The following is a 16,948-nucleotide window of genomic DNA, read 5'->3' as shown; positions in this document are numbered from 1 at the left end:
GAAAATATTTCTGTGTGGGTAAGAGCAAGTAAATGTCTCACAAGCTTGTTAAACTGGAGAATGCCTGGGTTCCAGTGGGGTGTTTGAGGAGTTTTCTTGTGGGGTGGTCATTGTTTTGCTTGAAATGCAGGTAAGGGAGACAAGGAAAAAACTGCCAACACACCCACAAAGTGGCAGAACAAACACTTATAAAGTGGTGACATATCTGGATTCAACAAAAAATACAATTGTATTAAGTTGTATTTTGTGAGTCATTAACATTTTTGCAAATATTTCCATGATTTCTGAGTGAAACTTTCTATCTCCCACCTGGTTTTAAACACAAAAATTCAATTTTAAATTATCTAGTCCTGCCACATATTGACACTGTAGTGCTGAACAACTTGGAGAGGTGTTTTGCTAAGTTTTCTAAGAAAACTCAACAGTAATGTTACATTCAATTTCCTGATCACTGAATGTTAAAAATTTTATAGTAATATTTATAATCATGTTTTTAAATGCTTCTCTCACAATTTCCCAGAAATGCAGTAAAGGCTTTTTCAAGAAACTAAAAAGGGCCAAAAGAACAGTTTTCTTACATGTATGAAAGAATATGCATATTATTGTATCAAAAAATCATCTCTTTTTCAATAATTTCAGAATTTTGGTGTTTTTTTTTTCTTCAGGATGTGTGACAAATGTGTTCAAAAAATCACAACATCATGCCCTACAAATTTTGCCTTAAAAACTTGCATTTTTATATCTACTAGGAACAAATATCTACTAGGACAATATTTTCCAAATTTGTAACAGTCAGAAAATGTAACATAAAAAGTTGGCTGGGATATTTAGGAAGTATTGAATGCAACATAATTCTTCTCCCATAAAAATCATCTGGACATGTTTGACATAACTTTTGTAAGAGTTAGACAAGTTCTAAGCAGGAAGGTAAATCCTTCACTGTTGTGCTCTGTTTATGTACTTACAGAATATAAAGTGGATCAAAACAATGAATATTTTACAAATAAAGTGATTCATAATTTATAGCTGCTGTCATTTTAGTTTACCAGCTTGAAAGACTAAGAGTCCTTTTAAAAAGCATCTCTCCTGCTTTGTAAAATCAAAACAATAAAAACCAAAGGAATAAAAAACACACCTCAGACTTCTGCTTAAAAATTTGAATCCCCAGCTTTTTCAGATTTCATGTAAAAGGAGACTTTTTGATAGCTCCATTATTATATTGTACGATCTCCATATGATCAGTGCCTATATTTTATTAAATATAATTACTCCTGTGCAGAGTCTAAGAATTAAGGCCACACATTTTTGCACATCCAAGACATTAAATTAATTCCAAGGGAAACTTTGCAGTTGCAAAAAACATTTGTGCCTTCTTTCTGTTTTCACTTGCACAAAATTGAGTAGCTCCTCACAGTATCTTTTTCTCTTTACATGCTAAGTCACATTTTTTTTTCCTACAATCTAGAAAAGTAAAAATTAGATTTACTTATGCAGAGAAAAAATGGTTATTTAAAGCATAGAGAAAAAAAAAGAAGTCTGGAGAAATGCTTTGCTTCATTGGTATTAATGATGTTTTACATATTTTTACCTCAAGTGCAGCAGTCATTCCACTCAAAGAATTAAGCGGTGGATGTGATGGCTCAGATTTAGCAGCCACAGATGGCATTCCATTCATATCTCCAGAAACTCAGAGAGAAATATGATTTAGGAGATGCTCACTGCACAACTTGAAGCACTGAAAAGTTTAGTGCTAGGGGAAATTTTGTGAAGTCATTTTTGCAATAACCAGGCACAGCGGATGAACTTGTCCTCTCCCTCCTTTACCCCTCACTCCCTTTTCTCCCATTCAATCAGCCTGATTAATAGCTAGAAGTTAAACACATAAGGAAGAACTGTTGGATTACATTCTTTTTCCTTCTGGCCTTTTTATAGAAAATGTATCAGTCACTCATGATTAAAACTTACAACTTTATTACATAGCATTACATAGGAAATTTACAGTTCAGACTTACTCAATTCCAGCAACTAAAATTTAGAACTATACCTTGAAACAACACCATGCAGAAAATGTTATTCTGTGCTTTTTGGGTCATTCTGTCCAGATACACCAATTTAAATTTTTCATTTGATAACCAGAGCCAGAAAATTTGGTTTTGGTCTAGAGGGTCACCTGTTGGGAGCCTTCAAAAGAGCATTCAAGCTCACTCATGGTTCCGCATGAATAAACAACTGCCCACTGCAGGCTTGCTAATTAAGTATACTGTAACAAAAAATAACATTTTTCATGTCCAACTGGTCTTCCTCAAGTGCATGAAATAACCAACAGAATAGACACATTCAGGATGGAAAAGATTTATTAGTCCAAACCTGCCAGTGCAGGATTTCCCTTATCATCTGGTTACTGCAATTCTTTAAAAAAACAACTTCTGAAATGAGGCTTCCATTATTTCCCTGAGGAGCCTTCCAGATCATTCCAGAACTACAGAAAGTTTTTCTGCCATTTATCTTACATGTTCCCATAGATTTTGGTATTAATACCCCAAGTAACCAACCTTCAGAGAGTGAGATCTAGTTCTATAGTGTTCAAAATGAAACAGAGTCAAGCTTTTCCATGTACAGATCCCTCACTGGGCAGGTGATGTGAATGCTCATTTTTTTTAACTCAATCTCTGGGCTGTTCCAAACTCTAAGCCACTGTCTAATCTCCTCCTGCTCTTGGAACTTAAATAGTGCACACAAGATTCATGGCCTTTTTCATAAAAAACACATTGTTTACTTTGAATATGTACAAAGGCAGTCAAAAAGGATGAGGTACAGAGCAACCAGTCTGTCCTTTAAAAAAGAAGGCACTAGTAGAGGGAAAAAGCTCAGACAAGAGGTATTAGAGATACTAGACATGAAAGAGATCTTGAAATTTGTTCATATGGAAGCTGAAAAGGGAGCAGTTATTTCCCCGCTATACAGGGACATGGGAAACCTTACCCCAGTGACTCTAAAAGAGAAGGGTTAAACACAGCAAGAAGTCATGGTTTCCACACATGGCAAGATATGGCATTCATTGCCACAAAAATTAAGAGATTATAAATATAAATGAGTCAAAATATAGACAAATTACCAAGAGACTGGTCACTGACTCCTATTGTACAGAGTCTTTCTTGCAAAATGTGTCTTAAATCTTAAAAAGTCAGCAGTAGATTGGAAGAAGCTTTACCCAGGAAGGCAGCACTTTTATATAATTTCTTACACTTTCCCTTAGTTTCCTTAGGAGGATGCCATTAGTCACTGTCAGAGAAAGAATATTAAGACAGATCTAACCTGATATATTCTGCCTGTTTGATGGGAACAAATTGAAAAGATGATTTTTCCTTGTTGAATGAGGAGCAGGATGGAGATTATTAGAAAGCATTAAGCTTAGTGTGTAGTTCCAGTCAGTTGGGGGTTTTCCCCCCTAATTAAAACACACTAATTCTAAGAGAGAAGATGCCAGGAAAGTGCAGTTTGGTCAAAGAGACAGGAAAATATAATTTATAAAAGACGTTGTGAGGAAGAAGGCCCATTAAACCATGAAAGATTAAAATAAGATTAAACAGACAGGATCATTGTGATGCTAAAAAAGCTCTAATATCAAACAGTCTAAAGTGTATGATATATACCATTTTAATTAACTAATATATGTATTAATTAAGATGAAAAATGGGTATGAAAGGCTGGTTTTTCCAACTTGCTCCCCAACACATCTTACTTTACTTCAGACAAATTCTAATCCCTCCAAAACACCAAGCAGGTGCACAAGCCTTTGCTAGAGGAGGAATTAAATCTTAAACTGTTAACCTCAAGTGTATCATTTTTGGGAAATCTTTGCTCCACAAACACACAATAAAGAGGACAAGGATGGCCACAGTGAAATTCTTTTGCTGACTGACAGGTAGGGATGTTGCTGCTGCACAGGAAAAAATCAGTCAGCAGGATCCAGAGCAGAGCAATATTCCACCCAGAAAGAACCCATCAGCTGAGCTGGCTTTTAACAGCTTACACACAAATGTGTTATAAAAATATGCACCAATAACAAAAAATGGTCTGAGTTTATGTTTAATTTTCCTGGTTATGCAGAGAAAAGAAAGCAGTAAAGGAAACTGGTGAAATTTGTGTTATTTGGGAGGCCATGACTGTGCCTAATTTTCCAAGTACAAAGAAAAGCTGTTCTGAATAGAATTTAAATAGGCTGATCTTACACCATTAAGGTCTTTCATTTTAGTCATCAGTGATAATCTCCTGCTAATACAAAATGACATTGTTTATGAAAACAGCATTACGGAAACAAACAAAATCACAAACAGTCTGAAGACAGGATCAAGTAGTGATCTCTTAACCTCTGTTACTAATTACTCCTTCAAACTACAACCTATTTTTCCTAAGTTATGTCTTCATTCCAGCCCATGCTTGTAACACCATTTTGGGGTTACATTGCCACAATCCTGATTCTACTGCCCTTTCAATGACAAAAAAAACCAAAAAACCCCAAACAAACACAAAAATCCTTAAACACCCTAAAAGATGGAGCAAGAGAAGGAGAGAAGAAAAAGAGAAGGAAAGATGCAGGAGAAGCCTTGATCCTGAGGTCGAAGCTGAACTGGTTTTCGGAGTTTTCCAACTCCTGCTGTGCCACCGATGCCAACAAACATCAGGTTTTGAGCTCCTGCTTTTAGAGCCACTTCAATCACAGCACACTGAAAGGATCTGATCAATATGACTTCCAATAAAAGTTAGCAGAACATTCTATGTTAAATCAGAATAAACCAGAAAGACCTGTTGCTATTGTTAATGGTTTCATCATATAAAACCCCCTTGATCAACAGTGAGTGAGGGAAAAAAAAAAAAAAAACCAAACCAGAAAAATATATTCATTCTATGGTCTGATTTTCTCTGCAGAACTCAGTAGGAGCTGCCTTGCCGGCCCCAAGCATTTGGGAACTTGTTTTTAATAAAAGTTTAGTTTAATTTATTTAGCTTTACTTTAGATTTATTCTGCTCAGTTGTAGTCTCTCTGTGCTCATGTGTGACTGAAACTCTAAACCAACAGCTTCCAACCATTTATAGAACACAGGCTCTGTAGCAAGCAAGAATATACGCAGTGGATAAAAGATTCACTCATGTTCTAGCATGTCTAAGTGCGGCTGTAGGAGGCCCTGGATAAAGCATTTTTGAACAATAAAATATCCTCCTCTGAATTCAGCTCTTAACAGAAGAGCTTACTTTGGTTTTTTTATAAATAACAATATCTAATCCCAGGAAAGCACCCTCAGACCTGGCTACTCAATTTATTCAAGGGCAAAAGATTATTTAAAATCTACTTAAAAGAAAAATCAAAGGAAGAACAGTCTTACCCCTTCCCCAGATGTTCATCTGTCATTGTCTGAGAAAAAGTCATGGCTATGGTTTGTTGGGTTCTCAGTAACTCCCCAGGACTTAATTGTTTGACATAAGTATTGCTGTAGGACTGATTAAACAGGAGTAGGCACTGTCCCAAACAGGTTCAGAATACTTTAAATTTTTGTTCTACACATACACACATCCCACAGTATACATCTCAGCTATTCTGCTTCCAACCATGGGATTTCCAGACATTACTGTTTAATTTTTACTTATGTATTTAACAGAAGACCCTTTGCTACAGGCAGTACCCTTCAAGGCACACTGTGAAAAGACTGAATCAGCACAAAACTTCAAAATGTAATTTTATAAAAAGCATAAAAATGTTAGCTGCTATCATCCTGGTTGATATTAAAATTAGTAATACAACATGCATTTCTGTAAGATTTGAAAGACCATTTTGTAAAAAAATCCAAATTCCCAGTGTACTCTCATTCTTGGGAGCATTCACATAACCACAGTATCCAGAAATCAAAAGTTTGGAGAAAATTGAGTTAAAATACATGAGTATTTATGAATAAACTTCAACTATTAATCTTCCAAATGTATCTGCATTTAGTAATTATGCTACAGGAGCAATACCGCATGGTTTTTACCAACCAATCCCAATTAATCAACATAGCTCATTGGCAAAAGTCATACATTGAGACACAAAGTATAAAAGACAAGAAGACACTTAAAAAAATCACTTTTTTGACACAAACATTGAAGAAAACCACTGTAAACTGGAAGAAGGTCCAAGAGTGGTAAGAGAGACTGCACAACGTGTTACTAAAAATCACCTGTTGACTCTTAAACACTTCTAGCAAATTACGTTATTAACACAGCTTGACCAAACCCCATTTGCAGGGCAATTTTCCCACCTAACTGATTGATATTTCTGCAGAGATCCAGAACCTGGAGAAAAGGACCACAACCCACCACAGGGAGCAGGGGGAGCCCCAGCTCAGAGCAGAGCTACGGGCATGCAGGGCATCGTTACCTTGGCACGCAAAACCTCTCTCCTCGTAGCCAGCATTGCACAAGCACTTCCCGATGGGCACCAGCCACTCTCCCTCTGTGCTGCAGTACATCTTGGGGGGCTCCTCCTCTTTGGAGTGGTTGACACAGGAGCCCCTCACCTCCACCAGTGACTGGGAGTCCATGGGCACCGTGTCTGGGAACATGGCCAGGTTCTTGACGGTGAAAGGGCACTTCTTGAAGTACACCCGCACCGACACTAAGGCAACGCAGGCGCCCACATCTTGGAAAGCCAGGTAGAAGCCCTTCCTGCTGATGGGCCCCACCTCACGGATTTCCGTGTTCAGTTTGAGGATCCGGTCACCAAGGTCCATCTGGGTGAAGCTCTCGTCGGCCGCAATGGTGTCGATCTTTGTAAACTGGTGCTCCTTGAACTTGACCGAGTGGTCATCGTCAGACTCCATGTAATAGAGGTTGAAGGTCTCTTTGCAGGTGCCCAGCACCAGGGGGATGCTGTTGCAGTCCCTCAGGGTGAACTTGAGCTCCACGTAGATCTTCTGAGCCGAGTTGCGCGGGATCCAGTTCGTCCGCAGCCAATTGTTCTGGCTGTGGTCCATGACATTGCACACTTGGTAAGTTCTGATCGGAGTGTAATGCTCATCAACACCACTGATCTCTTCCCACTGGATTAACAAAATTAAAAAAAGAAGAAAATAAAATGTTTTCAGATTAATTATTATACCAACAAAAATAACATTTAGACCAAAAGCTGTGAAAAAGCAAAAATAACTCTGCTTGGGCATCACCATAAAATAAACATTAAGGTCTGGTTGAACCTCCTCTTACTTTTTTCTTAATAAAAACTAGAAACACCTTAAATGATCAAAGAATTCCTCATTAATAAGTCAGTTTTTACCAACTTACTTCAAGGTGGATGAAAGAGATGCTACAGCTGTTTTGCATTACTAAAAACCTGTGATTTCCTAAACAATGAGCAGTGCTGTCCAGTCACCCACAATTCCATGCCTTTACAACAACTACACCCACCTCAAATGGAAGAGATCCTCAAGGACAATACACATTTGCACTGTTAGAACCAGCTTTATTTCTAAGATTAAACAAAAGCCCACGGCTCCAACTGAAATTCCATACAGTTGCAATAAAATGTTACATTTTTACATTTATTCAAAGCATGACAATTGATTTTCCTTGGGATATACATACCCCAGACAAATAATAACTTCAGAAACTGGGCTGAGTTGGACTAAGAATTACTACCAATTTGCCATATCTTGATTAGTTGGTTCTTCAGTGGACTACATAGGCTGTGACACTGGAATGGTTTTTGAAGAACACAAGGTCGTGATTAATTTTTACAGCAGTCCTCAGCTGACAAACTCTCTTGACCCAAAACATGAAGGAAGGGGCTTCTTACTTGAGAATTACTCACATACCAGTCCTACCTGGTTTCCCAAGTCACACTTACCAAAGAGGAATATTTACCAATCACAGGAAAAAAAAAACCAAAAACCCACAACAAAAACTGGAGAATCAATGTCAGAAGTCACTGCCACTCCTGAGGAAGGGAGATTTTTTTAACAGAAAAACATCTTCTCTCAAAAATCAAGTCATTCAAATTTTCTATTTAAGATCTCAGTCTAACAATTACTTGTTTTACATAAGAACCTTTTGTTACAGTGTAGTGCAGACAGTAGGAGAGGAAAGAACTATTCCCACTATAAAGACAAAAATCATGGTGCAGAAGTGCTTACAGTTTCTTGGCTTTACAATGCATGTATATCACACACATATACAAAGAAAGGAAAAAAACCAAAACAAAACAGACATATCAGAGTAGCATCTGAGAGTTCTCAGTCTCAACCCACTAATTTAGGGAAGTTTTGATCTAAGAGCTGGTCTGCACAATGAAATTGTCCACACAGCACTGAAGATGTGATTTTAAACCACAGATATTAAACCAGCAGATAAAAGCAGTGTAAATACTCTTTCCTTTAATTGAAACCAAGTTTACTGCAATTCACTTTATAGACCTGACTATACACAAGTTTTATCTCTTCCTGACTAGTTCAACAGAGTTTAAAACACAATCTTGGATGTGTCTACAGCAGCTGATATGCTGCAGCATGCCATAACAATCTATTTCCAAAAAGAGACAGCAGTGCAGGGACTTTTTAAATCAAAACTACCACACTGGAGCTCATGGCCACTTGAGAGCTTGGCACCAGCCACACAAGGAAGACCTGCTGCCTGCAGAAGAGGCAGCTGGACCCTGGCTCCCAGCCTCTGCCAGCTTCCCAAAACTGAGTGAAGGACCCTCCTCTAACAGATGTCCTTGCACAAGCACAGGCCCTGAGCCAATGATCCAACTCTGCCTCAAAGAGCCATAATTGCCTCCAGTGAAGCTGGATGCACTGATTTATCTGCAGCTCTTACCTGGACAAATAAATACTGAGTAACAACACCTGGATGCAACTAGATAGGATTACATAATGAAACCAAATTTCACAGATATTTGAAGCAGCTCACACTGATTCAGAAGTCATTCAGTGGTTATCATTTCCATATAATTTCTAATCAGGTCTATTTTAAATGTCCAGAGGGAGATAGAGCCAAAACCAGGAGCTGGCACAGTTTAAAACATCTCCACAGCAAGATGTTAGTTTCCTGAACAAGTCTCATGGTATTTTTTTTGCCAGAAGTTTTTTATCCAACAGCCTTTTGAACGTAGATACAGCACTTGCATAACAAAGGCAGCACCGCTACTATGTTCTTCATCTAGGAGTTTTATATAATAATTTCATGCAATTATAATTTCAGTAATTTTCAATGAAGATCAAATTGCCTGTAAGTCTGTGTTAATCCACTTACTTGAACAACAAAATTTTAGATCTCTCATTTAATGCTAAAGCACTGCTGAAGGGAAATGCCAGTCTCTCGGTGCTAATTTGACTAAAATACTTTAACAGTTATAAAACTGTGGAGTTTGCAGCTATTTCATTAGAAAAAAAAATTAAATAACTCACCAAAACTACAGGAAGAGCACTCAAATCCCAACATGTACCAGATTCAAGGACATTTGGGAATTCAATAATCATCATAATCAAAGTAAAAAGCAAGCAGTAGATTTGCATTGCTCATACATAGCAATTCTTCCCAGTAAGCCTATGTATTGCCATTTAAACGGATCTTAATGGTAAACAGATAATCAAAAACATTGAGCTTTTTCCATTAAGTAAGGTTTCACAAACACCTGTTTTTGTAGTGGTGTTAATTTTTATTTTGGTACTTGCAATTCACGTGTTCACTTGCTCTGCAAAATGATAATAGTTACAAAATTACCCTAAATTTTTTTAAAAATAATAAATAGAGAGAAATTCTTATTCCAGGGATGGAATTAAGCAGGGGAAATAATAAAACAGGTGGACAGGGGAGAGAAAATCCCACAAAAGACTTGTGGGTTGAGATAAGAAGAGGGAGAGATCACTCACTTGTTACTGCCATGGACAAAACAAACCCAACCTAGGGACACTGGCCTAATTTATTATCAACCAAATGACACTTAAGTGACAAACAAAAACTAAATCTTGTACAGCTCTGGTCCATGAAGCATTGCACTGCAGAGGTGTCCCAGCTGGAATTTCTTTCTTTCAGTACTGTACAAAAGTAATGGATATTTATCAGTCTTGGCTATTGTTAGAGAGGAAATTAATAGGCAAGTCCAAAATTCTGGAATGATGAAATGACAGGACTATCCTACTCCAAGCCCAATAGGAATGATAAATTCAAAATTTTTTAGGAAGATGTTTATAAAAAGGTGTCAGAGACTCTATGACAGAATGATGTGGGCCAAAATTTCTGCATTAATATTATTACACAGTATTTATGTCATATTCCCCTGATGCATTCAGGCACTTTCAATACTTTTGAAGCATTTCCAGAAGTGCCAGAGCACCACTCCCTTCCCAGCATGTAATCTGGCTTTTGGAAAACGTTCTTTTGTTTGCTTTTCACTTTTTAAAATCTTCTTTGGATACTGTTAATGACAGGAAACAAGAGATTGCTTTCAGTGGTGGAGAAAAAGCTCCAGATCCCCAATGAGAGGGTCTAATTCACGTCTCTGAGTGACAAAGTTGGGCCAAAAAGGATTTTCTTCTCCAAGATCTGGCAATGTGCTGGAATTATAGCTTTGGTTTACTTTTTGCAATTTCTTTACAAAAGGAAATGTACAGAAGTGAATGTAGGACGTTTCTAGGATGTCATGAGCAGTCTTAATGAAAAGCTCCCTCTCAGTGTGGGAATCTAGGACACGAGTGATCTCAATTCTTTTATCCTGCCTGTGACATCACTTTTTGTGTCTTTTTATCCACCATAATTTAAAAAAAAAAAATCTAGATTATAATAAGAAACAGAGGGATATTTTGTGATTTACAATACAACATATATGCAACTGTGTTATTACAAAAAAACCCCCATTTTTTCAGTCAGCATCACATTGCTATAAAACTCTAAAACTACAAAATATAAAACTCCAACTTGAGATGAGCAGTAGAATAATTCAAGTCTAAATAAAAAAAAAAAAAAAAGAACGTCCCCACATGCTGTTTAAAAGCTTAACAAAATAGTAGCAGGATGCAGGAACTCTGAAAGGTTGCTATTAACAAAAACCCTGTAATGACTATATTACAGGAGAATGCATTCCAGGGCATCTCATCAGTATGGAAACTTTCCTCATAACATCACCAGAGATGCTGATTCAAGGCCCATAAATACCAACCAGCTGAGATCAGAGGACAGAGAATGATCTGATTTGGGATTTTAAGAAACTTTAAAAGTACCATGGATTTTTTTTTCCTACATTTGACATTCAAAAATCAATGAAATTACCTCAGGCCACTGGCTCTAGCCAGAGGTTTTTAGTTTTTTTCTAAGTTGTAAATGGAAGAGTAAATTGCATTGCAAGAGTTTTCTGATTAAGTTATACACACAGTGAAATTACAAACTCCATCACATAAACCCTCCTAAGAAAAAGATTCTGGTACACTCATAGCTTCCACCTAAAACTTGCATTTCTTCATAGCTAAGCAAAAGAGTTTCAGAATTACAACCGAGAGAAAATATTAATATCTTGTCTGTTGAGTGCTCAGGTGAGATGAGAAACTAATTTAGAGTACCCAGATACTAAACTGCCACAAGAAAAAATGCGGTCTAGCATTTTACCATACAACTAGCCCCAAATTTATCCCAAATTATCCACACCAGTCAGATCTGTGTTCCATGCAGTTATGCTTCTGAGCTTTTAAAGAACTGTGAAATAAAGCAAAATAAATATTATAATAAATATCTGTCTTACAGAAGCTAAGCACACATAAACAATATTGAAAAAGCAAGAGTGCATTCCTTATCATGGGAATACTTAACTAATAATTGAACCAAATTGCAGAAAGATGAGGAAAACCATCTTTTCTCCCCATCTCTAAATGGCAGACAGATGAGTACTTCATCACCAAATTTGTAAGGACAGCTGATTCTCACCCATCAGCAAGCAAAAGCCTCTTAATCACAGTGAGGTAAAAAGGTCACCACAAGGAGGAAAACATCTGACTTCCTAACAGACATCTGAATCCAGCATTCAAACACCCCTTCAGGGCTTAAGACAAGAAAAGCATTTACAGCTTCATTTTTTTTTCCCTAAACTATGTATCTCCTGGAGAAGCAGGTTTTAATCTTATTAATCTCACAGGTTAAGCAGATTTTCTGGGAAGTTCTCAACACAAGTCCCCATGGCTGAAATCTGTACTGAACAATAATTTTTATAAAAGTACCTTTCTCCACAAGCATTGAATAAACTAGGTAAGATTCAGCCTCTAAGTGTGGCTATTTCAGAGATGGATATTTATCCAAGACGTATCTCACACAAATCTGTGGATGTGGCAATCTAGTGAAAAAAAAGTGTCTTCAAGGAATTATTTCACACAGTGTTAGACATGACATTTAGCTCCTATCAATCAGCTCCTGTAAATGTTCAATAATAGCACAATCAAGAAGTATCAGGTTGTCCAGCACCATCCTCTGCTTCACCTAAGGCACTATCCAGCACCAAAAACTGGATGAAGCCACCCACATAGGCAGTGATTACAAAGAAATAATCAGGACACAGTCAATCAAAAGTGGGAAGAATCCACTTCTCCAAACTGTTTGCTGTGTACCTAAACAGGAATATATCCCTCACCCACAGTTATGCCTCAGTTCTCTAACAAATAGATTAGGAACAAATTAATAGTGGGGCAATATTTTTGTTACTACTTTAGCTATTTCTTGTACCATAACAATGATGCTTGCATTAAAAAAACCCAAAAAACTAAAGAATGAGCAAATGCCTTCAGAAGCATCAGCAAGCAGGATTTTTTAAAAATGAAACCATTACTTAAATGGGAAAACAGCACCACAACAGAGAAAGTGAAAAACATCTGTGGCACAAGAACACTTAAAAATTCACATTTGAAAAGCCCCTGCAGTTTCTTGTTTTGGATTTGCCAGCAAAACACATAAACAAAAAAAATATTTACACCAAAATGCACAGAACAGGTGCATAATATAGCATTTCCCCGCTAGCCAGTCTTTCAGAACAATGTATTTTTACACAATGGCATTTCCTAGAGAAATCCCAAACCACCCCACGTTCTCCTATTGTCATTAACACAACACTCAATGGAAGTGAAATTCAGTAGTGTTGTGCTGAATGTAACTGTAAAAAGCACCAGCTGGCTGTATTAGAAATGGCAACCTTCCAGGTCTCAAATGTCTTATTTATATACAATGGAATCCTTCCAGCTGTTTAATATTTAGGGCTAATAAATATAATTGGCAGTACTACTGCACAAGGGCAAGGAACACAAATCCATATAAAACTACTTCCCAACAGAAAATCTCATTTGTTCTTAGATGATTAAACCAAAGAGGGATACAGAGTTTTGAGCAAATTTTACATTGCAGACTTTTTTTCCCCCCTTTAATCCAAACAATATTTGCTTGATTTCTAAGTGCAAAACTGAACAGAGAAATAAAAAAGAAAAAGGCAAACCAGGCATCCTTACTCCAGCTGCTCCTGGAGCAACATGTCCTTCAACCAGTGCCTTGCACAGGCCATGAATAAGTAAATTGGCAGTGTAGAAAGACAAGAAACAGCAATGCTGGATCCAGAACACAGTCACACCACACCAGCCAGTCCAGAGGTGAGACATTATTCCCAATTTTGTGTAGGACAAGTTTATCCCTCTTGCAGGAGCAGATTAACCCCATACTGAGCAGGAGGTGAGCACCATGCAGTTGAGAATGGAAATGTAAGAGCTATATACTATAAAGTTTTTGTCCATATTTCCAGCTCTGCAGCAGACTTGATGATGGCAAAGCTACCCCAGCGTGGTGTCACCCCAAAGTGACACTGCAGGAGGTTCCTGCTGAACCCCTTCTGCAGTCTCCCTCCAGCTTCAGTGGATCTCCAATTCCAAGGAGCTGGGATTTTGCACGGCCATCTTCATGGCAAAACGCCAGGATCTCTGGCCTCCAACACAATAAAAGCTTAAAGATCTCAACACTGGATGTAATCCTGCACATAAAGGCAAGAACTGGGACTCTGCCCCTTCTGAAAGACCTTGATTCCACAGAAATCTTCAACTCCCTGGCACAACCCAGATGGGGAGCTAATCTAGAAATGGAAACCTTTAATTTGGGTGAGTGACACATAGCTAATGCTTCATAGCTCCATGTGAGGCAACAATTTAATCTGAAAACTCAAACAACTTCCATGACAGCTGGAGCCCACAATCAATCCCATGAAAGGCTGCTTGGAGTAATTACCATAATTTAAAGGTATTTGGGTTGTTTTGGTTTTAACTTTTTTCATATGGCAATGTTCTTTTTATATCCTTTATAAAGGATATATTAGCCTTATCCTTTATATAGGTTCTCTTTGTCTCTATTTATTTCTTTTTAGCTCGGCAGTTACACACATATCTCCATATTTCCATCTTTAGAATCTTAACTACAACTTGAAGAGGCTTCCTATTCATTCATCAGTTCATGCTTTCATTGAAAACTGCATTCTTCAGTAGAGGCATTTAAATGATACTATGATATTCTTCTAAGTTGTCAATAAAATACATTTTTCCTTCTGAAGTTGGCTCTTTATTCATGTAGAAGGCAACACACCTTAAAGAAAACAGCATCTGAAATCCTGTCCTTGCCATCATACCTCCTCTTCAATGAGGGCAAGCCAAAACCAGTTATGAATATACCTGAAAAGCATAATATTCATATTGTTTCCTCCAATCCCTTGCTTGGGAAGTACTGCAAAAAAAGGCAATAAATAAAAATAGCACACATACTACTTTTTAAATATAGCTATTATATGGGGGTCTTGAAAATTAAACACATGCTAAAATCAGACAAGAGTCATTATGCATAAAAAGTGAAGTTAAAAATACCTCCAGAAAGGTAATTATTCTTTTGTCAACTGCTGAGTCAAAAAAGAGATGGTAATTACTATATTTTACTGTAACTCTATGGAAATTAATTTTCTCACCATACAATTAGGAAAAGTTAGTTCTGTGCACATATTTCCAGTTATTCTAATCGAAAAATATGTTTAATACAGGAACTCGTATTTCATGGACATTTCATATTTTCTGAAGATAAATTTGTTTCAGTTGAACAAGAAGAAAGTAATTAGACTGGGAATTCTGGAGATAGTCCAGATATCTTCTCAACCTCTGGTTGAAACACTTTTGATTTCTCAAGGCTCTAAAACATTATTAAAAAATTACTTTTCCTGTGTCAGGCTAGGGATGAAAGAAGAACTCATGCCTAATTTAATATGAGATAAATAAAGACAAGTAACTCAATCAGGATTTTAACCAAAGATTCTTGAGGAGCAATGGCATTAGCTGATGTTCACAGTTCTATAGTGTAGCAGTAAATTGGAGATACACTGCTTTCTAAAAATTCTGTTTGTTACTTGATAAATTGTCCACACTGGGAACTACAAAAAAGCATGCCACAAAAATATGTAGTTTTACCTGTAGAAACAAAACAAAACAAAAAAACCCAAAGTCAACCAACCATAAAAAAAAAAAAAACCAAAAAGTTAATAATACTTTTACAGCTTTCAGGTTCGTTCAATTCCAGTCTTGGGTAAACAGGAGCTCATCAGATAAACCAGCTGACAAATACAGAAATAAATACTTGGGGAAAAAAAAATCTGGTCACAGGTCATTGAAAGCCCAAGGAAGAGCCAAATGTCTCTTGGAATAGGACACATCCAATACTAAAAGAGAAGGTTCATATTTTAGAGAAGGCTCACAAAGAACCTCAAATTCAAACCTCATTAAATAGGTGTACTTGTGTACTTGCTCTGTGGGAGGTTAAGAGACATCAACAGGAACAAAAACTCCTGGCCTATAATCCTACTCACCAAATTCCTCCATTAGTCCTTGCATGTAAATATGAGGCTTAAATTTCATTTTCTAGCTTACTATGGTACAGTGGAGAACAAAGTGCTTCCAGAAATGCACTACACTAGTTATTATCAGTGGCACCAATACCTTACTGCAGAGATTAAACATGGTTCAGAGAATTACCCTAAAGATAAAGAGTGTTCATTAGCTGAAATGCCAAATATAATTCCATATATCACTTTTATTTCCTCAAGCTTCATTTCTTTGTCATAATGTTGGATAGGAACACACTCAGTAGTACTGTACTGCAAATTTGGTATTCAAACACTCAAAATTGCCTCACTTCTAGGTCCTGTGGTTAGAAAATAAAGTTTGCACTGCTCTCAGTAAAACACTGACTGTATGCACGTGAAAAGCTCACAATGAAAACAACTGCACAGGAGAGAGGTTTGTTATTTTTTAACACAAAACACACTAAATATAAATGGAAGCCTGCTGGGAATGTGCATCAATAAATGTGTGTTTGACTTAGTTCTCTGCATTTGGGACTGCAGAGAAGGGAAAAAATCAGACAAGGATTTCAGTGTTTTATTTATTTTTATGGATTGTGCTCCAGAGGTGAAAGTTTACTCAGAACCAGAATACAATGAGCCGCTGTATTTGCCATCCAGGTACCCTTGCAGAAGTAACCACATGGCCTTCCAGGATGTCCTGAGAATGACCTCCACAGGAATGGGTGAATCACAACCCAAAGGAGGACAGACTAACCAACCTTCCCCCTATCTCTGGTCTTTTCCTGTCCCAAGGTCAGGGACTGTGTCAAATGATTTATGTTTCCGATAAAGACTCAATTTCAAGGCGCTGAGATAAGGCCATCACAGCCTTTCTGGGTGAGTCAAGTCTTTGAAGTCCCACAACCAGAGATAACAATTACATTTTAATATACTTGGTTAGACAAGCTACCATGTGTATGCAACACTCTTTCAGATCTTCAGCTTCAGGCTGTTGCTTCCCAGGGTCCAACTGAACATGTGAGAGTGAAAATCAAAGCTCACAAAGAACCTGAGCTGTAAGGAGTCCCTTCC

General features: G+C 37.3%; 1 protein-coding gene across 2 annotated transcripts in view; it reads right to left on the bottom strand.

The window, feature by feature from the left end:
* Nucleotides 1–16,948, bottom strand: part of EPHA3 (EPH receptor A3) — a 181,626-nt gene that overhangs the window by 120,278 nt on the left and 44,400 nt on the right. For both annotated transcript variants that reach the window (XM_038127806.1, XM_038127814.1), the window contains exon 3: nucleotides 6,413–7,073. In XM_038127806.1, the coding sequence (XP_037983734.1) occupies nucleotides 6,413–7,073 (661 nt within the window). The remainder of the gene's footprint in view (nucleotides 1–6,412; nucleotides 7,074–16,948) is intronic.

Source organism: Motacilla alba, chromosome 1 (genome assembly GCF_015832195.1).
Source record: "Motacilla alba alba isolate MOTALB_02 chromosome 1, Motacilla_alba_V1.0_pri, whole genome shotgun sequence".
In the NCBI taxonomy this organism is placed as follows: Eukaryota; Metazoa; Chordata; class Aves; order Passeriformes; family Motacillidae; genus Motacilla; species Motacilla alba.
This window is presented reverse-complemented; position numbering and strand designations above follow the sequence as displayed.